The sequence below is a fragment of the Amphiura filiformis genome, chromosome 7 (genome assembly GCF_039555335.1).
Source record: "Amphiura filiformis chromosome 7, Afil_fr2py, whole genome shotgun sequence".
NCBI classification, from domain to species: Eukaryota; Metazoa; Echinodermata; class Ophiuroidea; order Amphilepidida; family Amphiuridae; genus Amphiura; species Amphiura filiformis.
The window spans coordinates 5,815,711-5,833,884 of record NC_092634.1 but is presented as its reverse complement, the minus strand read 5'-3'; the positions used below and the strand labels follow the sequence as shown (position 1 = coordinate 5,833,884).

The 18,174-nt window shown below is 36.6% G+C and overlaps 2 protein-coding genes across 2 annotated transcripts in view; one reads left to right on the top strand and one right to left on the bottom strand.

Annotated features, from left to right (window-relative positions):
* The window catches only part of LOC140156582 (palmitoyltransferase ZDHHC9-like), a 56,581-nt gene extending 52,431 nt beyond the window's left edge, over positions 1 to 4,150 (bottom strand). The window contains exons 1-2 of the mRNA XM_072179520.1: positions 3,318 to 4,150; positions 344 to 504 (exon numbers count right to left, since the gene is read on the bottom strand). Of these exons, the coding sequence (XP_072035621.1) occupies positions 344 to 504; positions 3,318 to 3,607 (451 nt within the window). The 5' untranslated portion in view covers positions 3,608 to 4,150. The remainder of the gene's footprint in view (positions 1 to 343; positions 505 to 3,317) is intronic.
* Positions 4,151 to 4,367: 217 nt separating this feature from the next.
* On the top strand, positions 4,368 to 8,544 carry LOC140156673 (transmembrane protein 242-like). Its single transcript, XM_072179611.1, has 4 exons — positions 4,368 to 4,496; positions 5,722 to 5,822; positions 6,668 to 6,811; positions 7,656 to 8,544. The coding sequence occupies exons 1-4, from the start codon at positions 4,373 to 4,375 to the stop codon at positions 7,767 to 7,769; spliced, it is 483 nt and encodes a 160-aa protein (XP_072035712.1). The 5' UTR covers positions 4,368 to 4,372; the 3' UTR covers positions 7,770 to 8,544.
* Positions 8,545 to 18,174: the final 9,630 nt, after the last annotated feature.

Genomic DNA, 18,174 nt, shown 5'->3' with positions numbered 1-18,174 from the left:
AAGAAATTGCACTTTTTCGACACTTTACGACACTCATCAAAAATGAAAAAAAAGAAGAAATTTCCATGCTATTTTGTCCAAATAAGCTTACCGTACAATCATGTTTTCATTGGAACGTCAAAAATTACCCCCCGAAGTTGACCCGCACCCGGAAGTAGAACAAACCATGATCGTAATTCATATCGGTGTGATTTTAAGCTTATCTATCGACTTTTTCAGGATTTTTTTTTATCTCATTACGAGTTTCGACACATGTCGATTGTCATATATGTTTCCCCCGACACAGTGTTGAATTAGAAATCAAGTGTCGATAACAGGTCTAATTTGCTCTATTAAACCTTACCTATTTGTCGTTCCAAGTCGGCAGCTTCATCAGCAGTAGCTCGAGGTATGATTCCAGGATCACTAAAACTACATCTAAGAAGTGCTGCCATAGTGAATAAAAACATCACAGCCCCTACTACTGGTATGGCCGCTGAAAGTTTCCTGGCTAAATATGGTGAGCTGTAAAATACAATCAAAGGTACGTTATTATATTATGTAGGAATGTAGGAAATAACACGGAGAATGCAAAATTAAAGGGGCATTTTGTGATCCACAGCCTCATCCTCCCCACTTTCCGGAATAAAGAGGGTGAGGTTTTTATACCATCAGAAACCCCTGGCTACAAAATGTTTGTGTGCAAAAACATTTTTGCAAATTTATTTGCTAGCAAAAATATTGTCATAATAATTTATGTCCTGAATAACAATAACAAAAAACTTAACAAAAATCTTGATAAATTAAGTCCATTTCTTTAAAATAGACTAAATTTATTTCATTCCTAATGCTTCTACAACCTTTGGATACAATGTGCAATACGTCCTCTAAGATAACATTAATTACCTTTTGCTAAAAATTTATCTTCAAGCAGGGACTGCCTTTTGAAGAGAGCGAGAGCAATCGCTCTCTACTGCTCCCGGGGGGGTACTCAAGTTTGGTTTTGGTAGGGACGTGCCGCTGAGATTTTGGAAGTAGACCCATAAATATACCAATTTTTCAAGAAATTTGGACCCATTGATATACCAAAAGTCAAAATTTTCGGCCGAATTTACCCAAAATTGTCTTAGTTTTTACAAATTTTCCCAAAATTTTGGGAAAATTTTAAAATTTTAGCTAGATTAAGGAAAAATTGGGCTGTTTTCCGAAAAAATTGAGAAAATTTTGAAAAAAGGACCCATTCATATACCAAATTAGGCTTTGAAAAAGGGGTCATTGATATACCAGAAGGCTGAAAATGCTACCCATGTTTGCGGCACGTCCCCGTATGGTCATTTGTACTGAGTACCCCCCCCCCCAGGCTACTGCTCTCCTTAAATCTGATATAGCCCACAGCAAAAGCATATGTCAAAATTTTGTTATAATATATATCGTGCTGTTGGTGGATGTCAACAAAAAGCTAACCTTGTGCCCATTATAGTGCAGAAGGGAATCTCACTCATTGCTTATCAACTGAACATTGGAAATTTTGCTTTGGAAAGGACCCGGGACGCGGATAATTTTGCTAGAATCGGTCAAGGGTCATGTCACAGGAAAATACCCAGTTTTACCCACTGAAGGTTGACTCGCTAATCTTCGACAAAATCCGGATGTAGTAAACTACAAACTTCATTCATAAAAGTGCATACATAATCAGCCATTCTGCGAAAACATACCAAAATCAGCCAAGACAATGACATCATTCAGTCATGAATATTTAATCACCATTTTGCAACGATCGGAGTGGACAATCTTACGACGTAAGACGCAGGGTCCGTAAAAGCAATTTTATTTGTTTACCAAAATTGCTCAACAAATTTGGGAGCAAATGCTTATGAATATAAAATTGCTACACATTCCAAAATTGTGTAGCAAATGACGAAAATTGTGTAGCCTTTTGCTACTGCTACACACTTATTGCAGACACTGGTAAGACGACCATATTTTTGTTACTTTTTAGCCCGATTGTTGTTGATTTCGAACATTTATTGAACCAAAATTTAGGTGTGCGATTAATCACACTTATCAGCACCATTTTAGGCGTCCGATCCCACTTGCCTCAAACCTCAGTCCCTGAAAAATGAAAAAAGTTCATACGTTTACACGGTTAACAGATCGTTTAAACGGTTAGACAAATAACCGTTAATTCACACCCCTAGTTCCAGTTTTTGCACTTGATACAGTAGTGCTGGAATGCAATACTAAATTTGAAAATTACTCCTGTTTCTTCAAATACTGCTCCTGGTGCTTGTAAAATCCCAAAGCAATGTTCAAAAACAAATTGCCCCTGGTTCCAGTCTGCTTATTTCCAGGCTTGGCGAGAAAATTTGTAATACGGTACTCAGAACGCTCACTAACTAAATTGTTATGTAAGGCCCACTCAGTCACCTAATTACATGTAGGCACTGAAAGCGATCAATTTGTTGAAATGATTGAATATCTTTTCACGTTTAAAAATCAATTTTCCTAGCCAGTAAAGTCAATATTAAAATAAATGTTTATTTTCCAGTAAATGTCAGACAATAACCATAATGCTTGACAATTTTAACAGCCTTCAACTTGGCCCATGAGTTTTTTTTTGTTTTTTGGATCAACTTTTCAAAGTAATATAGAATTTCGCAAATTATGAAGGATTTTCACAACTCTGACCTCTCTAACGCACATCATCGGGGCTATTCCCCCGCAGGCCCCGCTATCTACATACATCATTCTAAATCATAGTTTTGTCAGAATTTCTATTTTGATCTAACCATTTTTCACTTCAGATTGAAAAATTTTCAAAATCAAATGTTTACATGGATGAATGATTCTGCAAGCCGTATGTATGTAGTAGAAATTATTTCTGCTGAAGTGAAAAAGGGTGAAATCAAAACAGAAATTCTGACAAAACTAAGACCCATACGATGTGCCTTACAGAGGCGAGAAAAATCTTTCTTTAGCGACCTGTTTAGCGAAGTTCAAAAATCAAAAATCTTACACTAAATAGACACTATTCATGTTTATTTTAACACCATAATTTTTTTTAATGTATAGCAAAAGCACTATGGTTTTATCTGTCATTACTGAAAAAAAAAATTGCATTTTATTTGACCGAGAAAATTAATTTCATTGAACTTGAAGTAAAATTTAAGGTGCATCTCAGAATTTAAGCATTGGTTTTTAAACATGTATCGACCAACATCCAGCACGACTGTGCATTAAACAATAGAGAGTGGTCAGTAGCATTCTGAGTGTTTACCAGCACTGCAGGACACTATTTCAATTTTTCATGTAATTTTACTTTTTTCATCAAAACTTACTCAAAAGCAAAAAATAATGTTATAGTGACAACCAGCAAAAACAAAGTCAGATAAAAGGCGCCTTTCTGGCGTGCCATTACGATGCGGCCATCGCAATAGAAATGTATCCTTCCTGGAAACACCTGCCATTTCTTCTTGGGCATGATCACCTCACTCCCTCCCCGCCCTTGAGAGTTTGACGCCGTGGTATCCAGTTCTAATTGTGAATATCGGCCACCACTTGATGAAGAAGTCAAACTTGTGCTTGGTGAGTTCAATCCAGACCTGCTTGTTCCACTCGGAGACACCATAGGAAACAAGGTGAAAATTTAGCTTTCAAAACTGATTGTTGCTGGCCACAATTGCAGCTGCATAACTTGATTTTCATTCATGCATTCCAACAAACACATGAACACAAACTTCACCAGTTTTAACTTTTTGTCAATTTATGACTGAGCCAAATTTTTGGTGACTAATTTACGGTACGTCTAGAAATAGAACACTTTCTTCTGTGCTATTATTCCATGTGCATGTTATACTTCCAGTGATCAATGTATTGCCTGCAGTGATATTGGTCAATCAGATGACAATGTTTTGATCTGCATCAAAATTGTGCAGCATTGCCATTGGCATGATTGGATTGCTTCCGTGACAGCGTAGACTTAGTTACCGTACGTAAATAAAACACAACAGTCAGCCATTAATATCAGTGTGATTCCAACGACAAGATGACAAATATAAAAATACTTTTCTTCTCCTTCCAAATAGTATCTTATATGAAGGATATGTCACATCATTTTGGTCAAAAACATGACATTTTCAACACTTCGTCAACACGGAATACACCCTTGTTGTATCACGGCAGAGCAACTAATGAATCTGCGCATGCGCAAAAATGATTAGGGCGATTTTTTATTCCAAATTTTACATATTTGCCAAATTAGCACCAAGTATATTTGATATTGTATTCAAAAAATCACAAAAATTAATATTTTACAGTTTTAAAAAGCTTTAGTAACATCTAATTATTGTATTTTCTCATTTTCGATAAAAGGTCAAAGGTTGAATCATTCAAAATGGCGACGCCCATGGATGAAAAAGCGTCTGCATCAGATCTTTCCAGTTCACTTCAAGAGAAAGGTACAGATCAAAGTAACAACGATTTCAAGAAGGGCGCAGACCGAATATTCATATTGCGTGGTAAATATGTGCTTCATTTCTTTTCTGAAGTTAGTTTGAATGTGATTAATATGATCATAATGATGTGATCAGTCATGTCAGTCAGTGTGGATCAACATCATTGAATATGCTGAACATGTGTTGTCACTGGTTGTGAAAGCTTAAAAATATATTCTGAAGATGATTTTTACTTCACTGCGCCATCAGTGCCGCAGTCTCACCAGAAACGCTAGCTGTGCAGCGCCAGCGGCATATATCGATCACTCCACGGCCATATGGAAAAGTAGTCTCTTTTGCTCAAATAAAAGGGGTCCCACAGTTAAGCAATGGGAGAAAATTGTCATTTTTCCCTTTCAACTTCAATTATTATGAAGGGAAAGTCTTTAATTTTTTGGCTCACTCTTAATTGTCTCATGTATATATTAAACTTTACTTTCCCCGATTTTCAAGAAAATCTGATGAAAGACCTCGTCGTACAGGAGCACTAAACACAGCAAGGTATTCCCAAAATCTCACTCGATTTACGGCGAAATACACTGACATGCACCCCGTGTCATTAAAGTAGCGTGCTATAGACGGCCCTCACTTGATAATAGAAAGTCCGATTGACTTGGCTTAAACGGTATTTCCTAGAAATACTTTGCCAGATTCTACTCTCTAAAAAGGAATCTGATTGGTTACAAAGTGCCATCGTACTGTAGGAAAAACCATACCCTCTTCCGTACAACCCTGCTTAGTGTGTTGTGTGGTAATGTATGCATTGTGCATTGACCTCGAACGCCTCTGTACACACAGCGTGCACACACTGGAGTCGAGTATAATTTATTTAAAGAGACTTTTACAGGAAAACTTTTCCATATGTTGCCGCAGCGGCACTGAGCACCGCTGAGAGTTGAATTCAAGTCAACTCGGAGCGGTGCCGCTATGACGTATGAGAACAAAGTACGAATTTGGAGCGGTGCTGAGCGGCTAGAGTGCGGGCTTTCATAGTAAAGACTATAGTAGAGTTACACCCTATTTGGTAATTGCTCCCGGGTAATCGCTCCCTAATTTCTTTGATACAATCATGTACGGTACACTGAGTATTTCAATGGAGCTCCAAGTGACAAAAGTTGGACTGGGATTTTGTGATTTACCATCTTCCCAGCTCTGGCGCTGGTGTATTGTAAATTATCCCAAACGTACCTTTTATTGGCAATTAATCCTAAAGAACTAAATGTTTTTCCCACTCTATTGATCCATTCAGGTTCTGTATTCTTGATTGGCGTAGCAGGTCTTGGAATGTTGTCTGGTTTTGGGTTAACTATTGCCAGAGCAAAAAGAAGAAGTCCAACTCAGTTTGCCAAGGTCAGTATGTTGTCTCATATCCCTGATATAATTAGCTCATTTGTATTTCCCACAAGAGCAGAGTGGTAACAAGGGGGGGGGGGGCATCTCCATCCCATCAAAACAACAACAAAAATACTACAATTTGGGGCAAAATATGTCAAAGTTTAGGAAATGCTCTGATTTCACCTCCCCCTGATTATACAATCATTTTCAAAATAATAGTAAGTAGCTATCTTGACACTTTTTGTAACTATCCGTTTATATCTCAAAGTTAGATAATTTTCCATCATTAGCCAAGACTCTCTCCAGGGCAGACTCTATTGAGGTTCGCCCATCATTTGAATAAAATTGCCTGTCGTATTTTGACCTTTAAAACATTCTCCAAACTTATACACCCCATTGGGGGTTCATACATTTCAATATGTGAAGCTATGGCCTTGTTTTGCAAAGCTGGTCTACTAAAAAGGTCAATCACCTTTCCCTCCCAATAATGTAGCATCTGTCAAAGCCATTTAATTTGCCTGTCCCAGGACCAAGCTAAGACACTGCTCCAGATAAACCCTAACACATTTACAAACAGAAAAACAGTCTCAAGATATATCATGTTCATCTCAGTGTTGCAATGTAGCAATCAAACTTCCTGAAAATTGTTATTTCAGAATTGCTCAACCAAATCAGCCACATTTTTTAGGAATACACCAAAATATCTCCTTTTACAACAGAGGCCAAACTTCCTGTATAAGAAACATGTTTTAGCTGCATCTTGAAATTAATTTGCAATAATATTTGACTCATTTTATTTAGTCACATCACAAATTAAAAATTAACCAATATTTTCTCTGTATAATTATTTTGAATTGCAGGGTGTACTACCAGATCCATCTGCAGACCTTCATGAGAGTGGTGCAGCATTAGCTCTTAAAGCCCTTGGCTGGGGCTCACTATTTGCTGTATCTGGTGTAGGAGTTTTAATTTATGGTGCTTGCAAACTTATAGGTGTTCAAAATGTGAGTAATGTTCAAAATGTTACTATACCAATTTAATGCTTTGCATGCTAGCAGCATGCTAAATCACATATATGATCCACTACTAAGAACTGTGCACCCTAGGGATGAGAAGTCTCGCGGGAAAACCAGTGGATCATCGCATTACTGAAGAAGTCTTCCGACCAGGAAGACTAAACTGTCTAAATGAGTAGAATTTCATTGGATTTGACTACATAATTAAAAACTTTAGCCGTATAGGCTTCAACATAAAAAGTCCAGATTTGAGACATGTATATTCTCAAAATATCAAGAGCTATCTCAAAAACTACTGAACCAATACTTAGGTTTGTACTCATTTTTATGCATGTTTCATGTTGATTCCAAATATGGTCATAAAAATGTACAATTCTAAAATGTTTTGAATATTTAAAGAAATTTTTGAACTTGTCGCCTGCAGTGGACACCCGTGTGGAGAGGGTTAAGAGCCATGAGGTTAATAGAGGTACACTAATTTGCCCTCCATTCGAATGCACAAAACAAGTTAGACCAGGGTTAATTTAGATCTGGTCTAACTATGGAGATTAGTCCTATGGAGAAGGAACTCTTTGGTATTGACATACCTTATTCTTTATTATTTTAGATCCTGTTATGAGCAAATACACGTAGCTTAATATTTGATGGCTGCTATTGAACTTTTGAACATTGTTAGGAGTAAAGGAGGAGAAGAAAGAAGTAAAGGGATCCTTCCCAAAGTTTAACCTCTCTAACCTGTTTTGTGCATACGGACCATAAGTCTAACATTTTCAGGCAAATTAACTTAATTCATGTTATTTTCTTCCTTTCTTTTTCTTCATGAACATTGTAGGTACAGGAATTTAAGGAAAGATTTCAGTCAGTAACACCAGCAATAAAAAGGAAAGAGGCTGATGGAGAGGATGTAATAGCAGAGTTAAAATCAGATATACTAGGGGACAGGTGATACAGATGGGATGGAAACTGAACTTTTTAAAAAGATGTGTTTTATGAATATGTCCAAGATCATCAGATGTATCTATACTGGCCAAGTTAAAGTTGGACATACTTTGTGCCAGGATTTGGTTACGAAACAAGTCAAGTTAAAATCAGACTGACTTGGTGAAAGTGAAAGGTGATATATTAGGCCAAATGAATGCATTCATGAATAATGTTATTACAAATTATATTTGCTAAAGTATAACTGTTTCCCGTCTCCGTTCGTTTTATTTGATTTATATCCAAGATATGCTGGATTATTATAGTTGAGTTAAAATCAGACTGACTTGTTGAAAGTGAGAATTGATATAACAGGACAAATTAATACATCCAAGGTATAAAAAGATGTGTAAAGACTTTTCTTTCATGGCTTCTTAAGCTATAATAAGTGTCTTGTGAATATCTAAGATATGTCTACAATATGTTTAGGCTATCCCATTTGAAAGCCATGTACCCCACAGAAGAGAAGATGTGACCTTAATTGCCCACACAGAGAGTGTAGATTTCAAATTGAATTCAGCCATTCATATTCTGGTAACCCCAACACACTCCCTGGCAGAAGATTAAGGTTATGTCTTCCATAGGGGGTGTATGGATTTCAACTGGAATAGCCAAATAACCATTTAAAATGAGGCATAATAAGTGACATGGAATACAAATTTACAGGTAATTTCATACTGTGAGAGTTGATCAACTGATACTCTGAGCCAAGTTAAAGACAGCCAAATTTGGTGAATGTATCAGGTGATTGAAACTAAACTAACTTGTGAGATAACTTTCAGAATATTAAGCGCTCCACAGACTCCGAGTATTGTACGTACAATATTGTATGCAACATATCTACGTTATTTAATCTATTGCCATTCTATTTTCAGTAATGTTTAAGTTCTAACGAATGTTTGATGACGAAAAATCAATAATATGTTACATGTAATATCTAGTAGAAATATATTATCGATTTTACGTCATCAAACATTCGTTAGAACTTAAACATTACTGGAAATAGAATGGCAATAGATTAAACAACGTAGATATGCTGCATACAATATTGTACGTACAATAAAAAGTCTGAATACTGCTTTAAACACACATTTAATTGTGTTTCACACATTTTGCGATCATCAGGTGAGTGGACACACAACAAAGACTATTCCAAATCAACTCTGTAACCATTAGCAACAAAATAAATCAAAACACCCTCACGCAAAAGCACACCAACACTCGCCAGCTGCATGCATTACGTAAAATGCATCTAGCACAAGTGTTACGCCCAGCGGCTGCAGGGGGGGTTAAAAATAGATCTGGAAAGGCCTAATATACCCTATAAACATTTTTTTCTCCATGCGGCTTGCTGGTTTACTCTTATGATGATATTTACTTATCAGTTCACTTCTTTCGTTAAGCAAGGTGCTTGAATTGATCATTTTTGAGGTTAGGATTGTCATCTTTTCCTCTAACAGGGGTGTGAGAGTTCAGCTTTTAAGCTGATTTCGGCTTTTTTAATGCCAAAATATACATGTTTTCTTTTATTTTTAGCCCATATTTGTCTTTTTTATCCTGATTTTATGCTGTTTTTCAGCTTTTTTTAGTAAGTTCCGTATATTTTTTTCTGAGGCCTCTCACACCCCTGTTCTTAGCAAAGATTGCAAATTCCTGATTTTCTCATTCTTATGTGAGATTTACGGATTATATCCCATTTGATACTATACTCTTTTTCTTTGTTTGAGTCCCCAAATACATAGGATGACACTTGAGAAGATATCTTAACCTTCTCAGAATCCGAGTTTGCAACAAGATACATCACCTTATTACAACAAATGACACTCCCAGTACAGGTTCCCATAATTGTTCTCGACCCATGTTGCACTGGATAGCAGATCAGTACAGAAAATGAAAATGGGAGAAATGCATTGTGGGAAGTGTAAGACATCTTCTCTGATTTAGTGTTACTGCCTGTTACTTTATCCTGTAGGTAAGGTAAAGGAGACAATCCCGTATGAAAAGTGATCGGAATGCCCATCTCTCTTTCATTGGCGATTGGGCCAGACTCCTCCATGTAATGTTGCTATAGGGGATCGCTGACATCTCCTCCACAGCGAGTCTGTTACCTTACCAGCATTTAAGAATGCTGGTACCCATTTATACACCTGGGTGGAGAGGAGTAATCGAGATAAAGTGCCTTACTCAAGGGCACAACACGATGGCGTTGCCGGGGCTCAAACCTTCAACCTTCTGATTATGAGTCAGAGCCTGTTCCACTCTGCCACCATGCTCACTTCTGTAGGGTGATGACTTAAAAGACTGCTACAGAACCATGGATAGCAGGGTGGAATGTTTACCCCCCCCCCCTTAAAATGGATGTACTTTGTCAAATACATGTCATACTTTGTCATACAAATGAGTCATTTTGGTCCACATCATATGACACTTAAAAATCCCTGTTTTACACAGTGGTAACGGTAGAAATATAAGGCAAAATTTTCAAAGGCCTTTTAGGCCCAGTGATCTAAAAATAATAATATATAGGTCATCTTTAATTAGCCATTGCAGAGAAAACATGTTCTTTTATAGCTAGCATTTACGTGCTGTCTTCAGTAGATAGCATTCATGTGTGTTATCTTCAGTAGATAGCATCCATGTGTGTTATCTTCAGTAGATAGCATTCATGTGTTATCTTCAGTAGATAGCATCATGTGTGTTATCTTCAGTAGATAGCATCATGTGTGTTATCTTCAGTAGATAGCATTCATATGTGTTATCTTCAGTAGATAGCATTTATGGGTGTTATCTTCAGTAGATATAGCATTCATGTGTTATCTTCAGTATCTTCAGCAGATAGCATTCATGTGTTATCTTCAGCAGATAGCATTCATGTGTTATCTTCAGTACATAGCATTTATGTATGTTTTCTTCAGTAGATTTATAGCATTCTAGTAAAAGTATTTTAGTAAAACGCCAACTGAAAAAGTCTACAGATAATATGCATCTCTGCTAGTTTCTTAGTAACATCTGTTTTGTTTGGCTTTTTGGGCGGGTGCGGTGTGCCGCACCCGCCCTGTATTCTCTGACTATTGACCTACTTTCTCACATGCCGCAGTGTTGAGAAAATATTTGTGCCGGTTATATCCCAAACACCCACAGAGGTAATAGTTTACGGCGCGTTTTGTAATTATTACTTGATTTTGATATGCAAGTAATACGATAAAGTCGTCATAGGCAGTAATGTGTTTGTATTAAAAGAAATAACAAAAATAATTATTAAAGTAATAGAAATACTATTTGGAAATTGCAGCAAGATTTGCAGATGTTTTTATTTGAACAGTACCAGTTCACCAGTTTTGTTAGTTTTCCTAATCTTTGGGCTAAATTAATAGCATCGTGAAGGTCATATATCATTTTATACTGATAGCTTCGGCATAGCTTGTATGTGCATTGTGTTCAGTGTGTACATAGGCTATTTACGTTTCAAATCTTGTGACAAATAGTGCTTGCTGATGGGCTAAGCGATGCTTGTATAAGGTATTATAGACAAATTATTAGAATGCATGTGCACCAGTAGAAATGGCCCAGGTTGAATAAAATAAATAAACATATGAATGAATATTTTATTCCCTGGATTATTTTTGTTGGGACAAAATAATGATATAGTTTGACGCTTTGAAATACAGTTATGTTAATCATAATAAAGTTACAAAGTTAAAAAATAATATCGAAATATTGTAAAATCAAACTTTTCCCCTCATAAGTTGTATCAAAACAACATAGGAAATTGATATGACAGATTCTTGAAAGATACCCCAGCCCTGTTGTCTCACCAGAGGAGATGAGCAGAAGTCTTTCTATCTGATGATAAAAAAACTAACTCTAGGTATGATTACGAAAATGTTTTAAATAACTATTATCTACAAAAGTTTTATAACAATGTTTTATATAAAATGTTAACATAAAATGTCTTCTGTATATGATATGAAGGGTTAATATAAAAACAGGGAAAATCTGTTCCAACTGACCAGCAGAGAACAAAGGATAAGCAATAGATAAGATTAAAATCAGGAAAATATGACACAACCTCAATAGGAGAATAACAAGCGTATAAAGTTAAAAACTCTTTTAACTTTGTTTATACGCTTTGTGTTATTCCCCATTGTCATATTTTCCTGTTTTTAATTGTGAACTTGATTTACTCATTCTTTCATTTCTCTTGACAATTTTTCATTTGCCGCCCTATTCCTTTTAAAGGAATTTTTATTTATTTCTGTTTTTTTCCTTTTTTTTTAAAAATCAAGGATGATGATGATCCTTTTTAAGGTCTAACAGTAACTGGGATTGTATATCTTTTTAAAGCATTTTTATGAAATGCTGTTTTCTGCCAATAAATGTCTACAGTGTACATTATTGTCACAGGGAAAAGACGTACGCTGTTAATTCTTAAACACTTGAGAACGTTCCTGCAATCTTATTGGTTCTTACCCAGCTTTACCCGTGTGATATGACACTATATCACACGGGACAGCGCATGTGCGTCAACGCTATACGCATACTCGCTATTTGGACCAATCGGAGGCGCACAGCAACATCGAGACTGATCGATTTTAAGCCCTAGGTAATTCCTTGCAAAATGTAGATTTAATTTGATTACAATTTGTATGATATTTTTATTTGAATTGAAGTGTTTAAGAATGAGAATAAAGGTATTGTTTTTAGCATATTTATCTTTATTGAGACCTAACTGGGACTAACGGTTCTGCCATTATGTACTATGTGCAAGGAGAGCCTCAAACTGACATCACATGAAAAGAATAATTACATAACTTTACACAAAATGTAATATGACTGGTTCGCTTCTCAATCGTGTGCTTGGCGTAAAACAACTCGGCTTCGCCTCATTGTTTTACTTAAAATAATGATGTCGCCCGTGTTATATGAGACGATAGATGCACTCCAGGGGCTAAAAACAATACCTTTATTCTCTAAGTATCACTAGTCCCCAGGCCCGTAACCAGGGGGGCAGATACCCCCATTCCAAAATCCACTTTTTGACCGAAAGTCCCATTTGCGAGCGTAGCGAAATTTTTGGGGGAAAGGTCCGCTTTTTCCAAATCCGCCCACCCTTATCTAGTCCATAAAGGTCCAAATTTTGAAACAAAAAGTCCACTTTTTCAAAATCACCCCCAAATAAATCCTGGTTACAGGCCTGACAGTCTCAGTTAGGTCTCAATAAAGATAAATATGCCATTCTTTGGTTCTACGATTTTCTGGATTTTCTAGTAGTTACCATATCATCATGAATTCAGCAGATTAATGAATCAAGTATTTTGAGCAAATTGAGTGTTTCTAATATTATTATGTTTTAGGTGATTTTTAATTTCCAACAAAACTTCATGGTAAATATTTCTCCCCAAAGTAGATATCAAAGTTTTGGTTTGGATGAATCGCACCAAACTGCGATCAACAAATTCGACAAGAGACAAATCAAAGGTTGATCTATTGTATATTACATACAGCTGAAACCCCCAGACATTCACTTCTATTCACTGCTTGCATGGTTCTGCCATTATGTACAATGTGCGAGGAGAGCCTCGAACTGGAAGCACACGATTGAGAAGCGAACCAGTCATATTACATTTTGTTTAAAGTTATGTAATTATTCTTTTCATGTGATGTCAGTTTGAGGCTCTCCTTGCACATAGTACATAATGGCAGAACCATGCAAGTAGTGAATAATATAAATTTCAGACAATTGATCATAAATGTTCTCAATTTTTCAAACACTGTTTACTAAGCTCAGAACATCGATTTTGCATCTTTGTTACTCTGTCAAACTCATAACGATATGCATGTATGATTTATAAAAACAATTATAGAAAAAAAATAAAAAGAGCACACAGTAAATAAGAAACAAAGTTGTCCAGTATTTTTTGAGTATTTCTACATTGCTATCTTTATTGACATCACTACCAGTGACTTTATACATGTATATCTACAAATTATAATACAAGTACATAAAACATGGAAATTCTTTTCTCATAATTATCAAATGTCGCAAATTTGTATTGTTTAAGATTTATATACAAAATAATACAAAATATTAAAACATAAAAACAAAGGTGTGCATGTCGATACACACTAGATGGCAACTGCTAAAAGTCTTCTTTTCTGGAACTACTACAGAATATTATCTGGTATCAAGCATTTCATCTGTACAATATTGATCAAAGTCGTATTATGTTTAAAGCCATTATACAGAGTTATTTGCCATGCATCAAGCGTGTGCAAGTTCCTAATCATATCTTGATTTTCCATTATTTTTGTTCAATTCCAAGATAAAATGATGTTTATTCACATTTTAGTGATGTTTCACCACTATACTAGTGGTTTTATCAGACAGGACCGGATTTAGCACAGGGCACAGTGGGCCCAGGACCAGGGACCACAATCTAGGGGACACATTTTTTGATACGGAAAAAATATTTAAAAAAGAGGAAGTTGGAATAAGTAATAAATAATTTGCATCTTCCTTTAGCCTGGTTTTAGGCCACAATTGTCCTAATTTTGCTCCATTTTAGCATTAAAATTTCAGATTTTTTTTGTGCATTTATTCTGGTCAAGTCATTGAGGATACTCAAGTAACTTGAAGCATGAATTTTTGAAAAAACTTACATTACAGACAGTGGTGGGGGCTGGGGTGGGGCTGTTACAAAACTTTATGAGAAGAGCCCAGAGAGCCAATCATGTTGCTGTGCCCAGGGGCCAGCAAAATGTAAATCTGGCCCTGGTTGTAAAGGGCCACATGGTTCCGCAAAAAGGAAATAAGACTCTAAACAAGGACGAGGGAGCATACATACTAAACAATGTATTTGACAAACCCATGCCCTCTATGGCAGTTCCTGTTGCCTATGTGATGGGTTGCCAGTCTGATGAAACCACTAGTGTAGTGGTGAAACTTCACTAAAATGTGTGTGAACATTTTATCTTGGAATTGCACAAACACGAATGGATAATCTCAGTGTAGACTTACAGTCCAGATCCAATTGAAATCCATACACCCCTTGTGAAGACATGACCTTAATCTGCCACACAGGGAGTGTGAATTTCAAATGGAGTCACCTATTCAGTGTCGTCTGCTCCAAAATGGGCTATTCCATTTGAAATCCATACACCTTCCTATGGAAGACATGACCTTAATCCGCCACACAGGGAGTGTGAATTTCAAATGGAGTCACCTATTCATTGTCGTCTGCTCCAAAATGGGCTATTCCAGTTGAAATCCATACACCTTCCTATGGAAAACATGACCTTAATCTTCCACACAGGGAGTGTGACTTTCTAACGGAACCACCCATTCCATGTTGTTTGCTCCAAAATAGGTTATTCCAATTGAAATTCATACACCCCCTATGGAAGACATTATCTTAATCAACCACACATGGAGTGTGAATTTCAAATGAGACTACCTGAATGGGTGACTCCATTTGAAATCTACACCCCTGTGTGGAGATTAAGGTCATGTGTTCCATAGGGGGTGTATGGATTTCAACTGGAATAGCCATGTGCAACCATGATGTACATATATGTATAACAACAAACCTTCATGATTACAGCACATACCTAAACACTATACAATCATAATATTGGCTTTACAACACAACGCGAATAAACAGAAATTGTCCGCTCAACTTTCAGCATGGAACTTTAAGTCATAATTGTGTAGTTGTATATATGGAATGTGTGCACCAAATTATTTAACATTTCAAAACCTTTTTCAAAGGGTAATGTTAATTTAAAATTTTAGATGATAAAGTGTATTTAAATAATAATAAATTAAATATATAGCATCAAGTTTTATCCAATACAAATAATAGACAAACAAATCCTGATGCAATAATAAATGGTTTATAGTTTTCAAAACTTGATATTTTTTGTCAACTTGCCCAAACTCAAGTCGTCTCAGTTCGCTAACATCTTTTTTAACAACCAAAATTTGTCGGGTTGCATGACATTTGTCTACAATCTGAGACTAGTATATTTGCATCTGCTGCCACTGTCAATCAAACTCCTACGACTCTTGATTGGTTAGTAGCATATAAATGAAAGTTTGATTCATCTGGTGCTTTCAAAAGAGAAAAGGAATCAAAATGGCAGATGATGTTGGTACTTCTACAAGGTAAAAAGTTTCCCATTACTAAGACTTAACTGAGATGGTTTGTATGTTTGAAGGTGTAATATTAACAATCATAAGGCGACAACTCGTAAACAAATCTGAGTTTGATTAACAAGTAACATCAGGTGCAAACTAGTATTTTTAACTCTGACTCCAATTATATTAGTCGACCACAGATAGTTGCAACTACGATGACTATATGACAACTTTGAGGTCAAAATCAGAATAAACACTCAAGGCATCTTAGTGTTTAAAACGCACAAAAATCACTTGTCCACCTGGCTTCCTTAAGACAGTAACATCCGCGTGTGATGCATGCGCGATCAAAGACGGTGTATTTGTAGGACACAATCACTTCAATCTTCAATTGTTACACTCCTAACAAAGCATGATGCTTGTCCAAGTAGACTCTTGATGATGCTCAAAGATGTGCAGTTGTGTGATGTATCTACATATGTACCGCCTTTGATTGTGCGTGCATCACACGTGACACTACAGTTTCGAGGAAGCCAAATGGAACAGATGGTGAAAGCAGCTTCAGGCTATTCCATCTGAAATCCAACACCCCCTATGGAAGACATGGCCTTAATCTTTTACAAAGGGTGTAAACTTTGAATGGGGTTACCCATTCAGGTTAAATCAATTTAAAATGTAAACTCTCTGTGTGAAATATTAGGGTTAAGTCATCCATGGGTGTATGAATTTCAAATGCAATAACTCATTGGTAAATATCTCCTCTTATGAGTGAAGCACAACTTCTGTTGGCAACACATAAACAATTTCATCATTTACACCAACATAAAACAAGGGGTTTGTGTAACTTACACCCGATTTTATGATATATTTTCTTTAGTAATACTCTTTGAGGACAAAGCCAGATTGTACACTACTACTACTCTACTACATGTATAAGCAGCTCACAGTCAGGACTCACAACTACGGCTAATTGACTAGGACTATTACAGTCACCTTAGCCATACAAACTTGTGTGCTCTTTGCATAATAAAAAACTATAATAATCATGATTACAACTATCAAAATAAAAATACATTGTATACAATATCAATATCCAGTAAGTTGCAAACATAATGGCCAGCGTTAACTACATCTATTGCACTAACATGACTTTTGACTAAAGTTTTTTTTTTTTAACTTCCGTGGTCGTGCCTGTGCGTATCGCGTACACGAGCGTAAACGCAAAAGCAATAAACAATCACGCTGATTGGCTGATCAATGCACTTGACAACAAGCCCGCTGACCCATTGGTCTTCGGCGCAGCGAGTAGTAGGCGACCTTGTCACTTCTACGCGATCGCAATTCACCAGCGCGTACCCGGACCACAGAAGTTTTAAAAAAAAAACTTTATTCCAGTTGAAATCCACATACCTCCTTAGGAAAACATGACCTTAAGCTTCCACACAGAGAATGTGAATTTCAAACAGGCGACTCCATGAATGGGCGACTCCATTTGAAATCTACACCCCTGTGTGGGAGATTAAGGTCATGTGTTCCATCGAGTGTGTATGGATTTCAACTGGAATAGCCCATTTAATTTAAGCTCTTGCAACTGAACTTGCAACATTTTCCAAGGGACAGAAACTTGACCATACCAATGAGTTAGAACCAAAGTGTACCGACTCCGCCAGGTTTGTGTGTCCCTCATGGAGGGAGAGCAAAATAGTGCTCCTTCAGATAATTTTGTTATGCTCCAAGCAAACATTAATTCATAATGTGTCTCACTTTTGTAATGCTCCAGCTCAGCCCTCTCCATGCTGGTGTCGACTGCAGACGACATGATCCTAATTTTATTTTAAATGTAACAATTTCAGAATTGTAAATTGTCATGGCCATATTTAGAATCAGCATGAAAAATACATTAAAATGAGTACAAACAAGTCTAGCATTGGTTCAGTGGTTCTTAAGACAGCTCTCGATATTTTGAGAAAATATCTCAAAACTTAGGGACTTTTTATGTTGAAGCCTATGGCTAGCATGCAGAGCATTACAGACACAATTATCGTTCCATTTTAGGCTTTAGCCGACAAACGCACAATTTGCCATCCATGAGCGACCGACCAAATTGGCAGATGTACCATGTCTTTATACACAGGGCACACATTCGGTACTCTTTAGGTAATACAGAAGTTTGTCCCAGTTAATTGGAGGGAAACAGCATAAAAAAGGTCATTTTCATTCTTCCCCCCCCCCCATA

Coding starts and splice junctions, on each gene's coding strand:
- LOC140156673 (XM_072179611.1), top strand. CDS start 4,373: ATGGCGACGCCCATGGATGAAAAAGCGTCTGCATCAGATCTTTCCAGT. Junction 4,497..5,721: donor CCGAATATTCATATTGCGTG/GTAAATATGTGC, acceptor TGATCCATTCAG/GTTCTGTATTCTTGATTGGC. Junction 6,812..7,655: donor AACTTATAGGTGTTCAAAAT/GTGAGTAATGTT, acceptor TGAACATTGTAG/GTACAGGAATTTAAGGAAAG.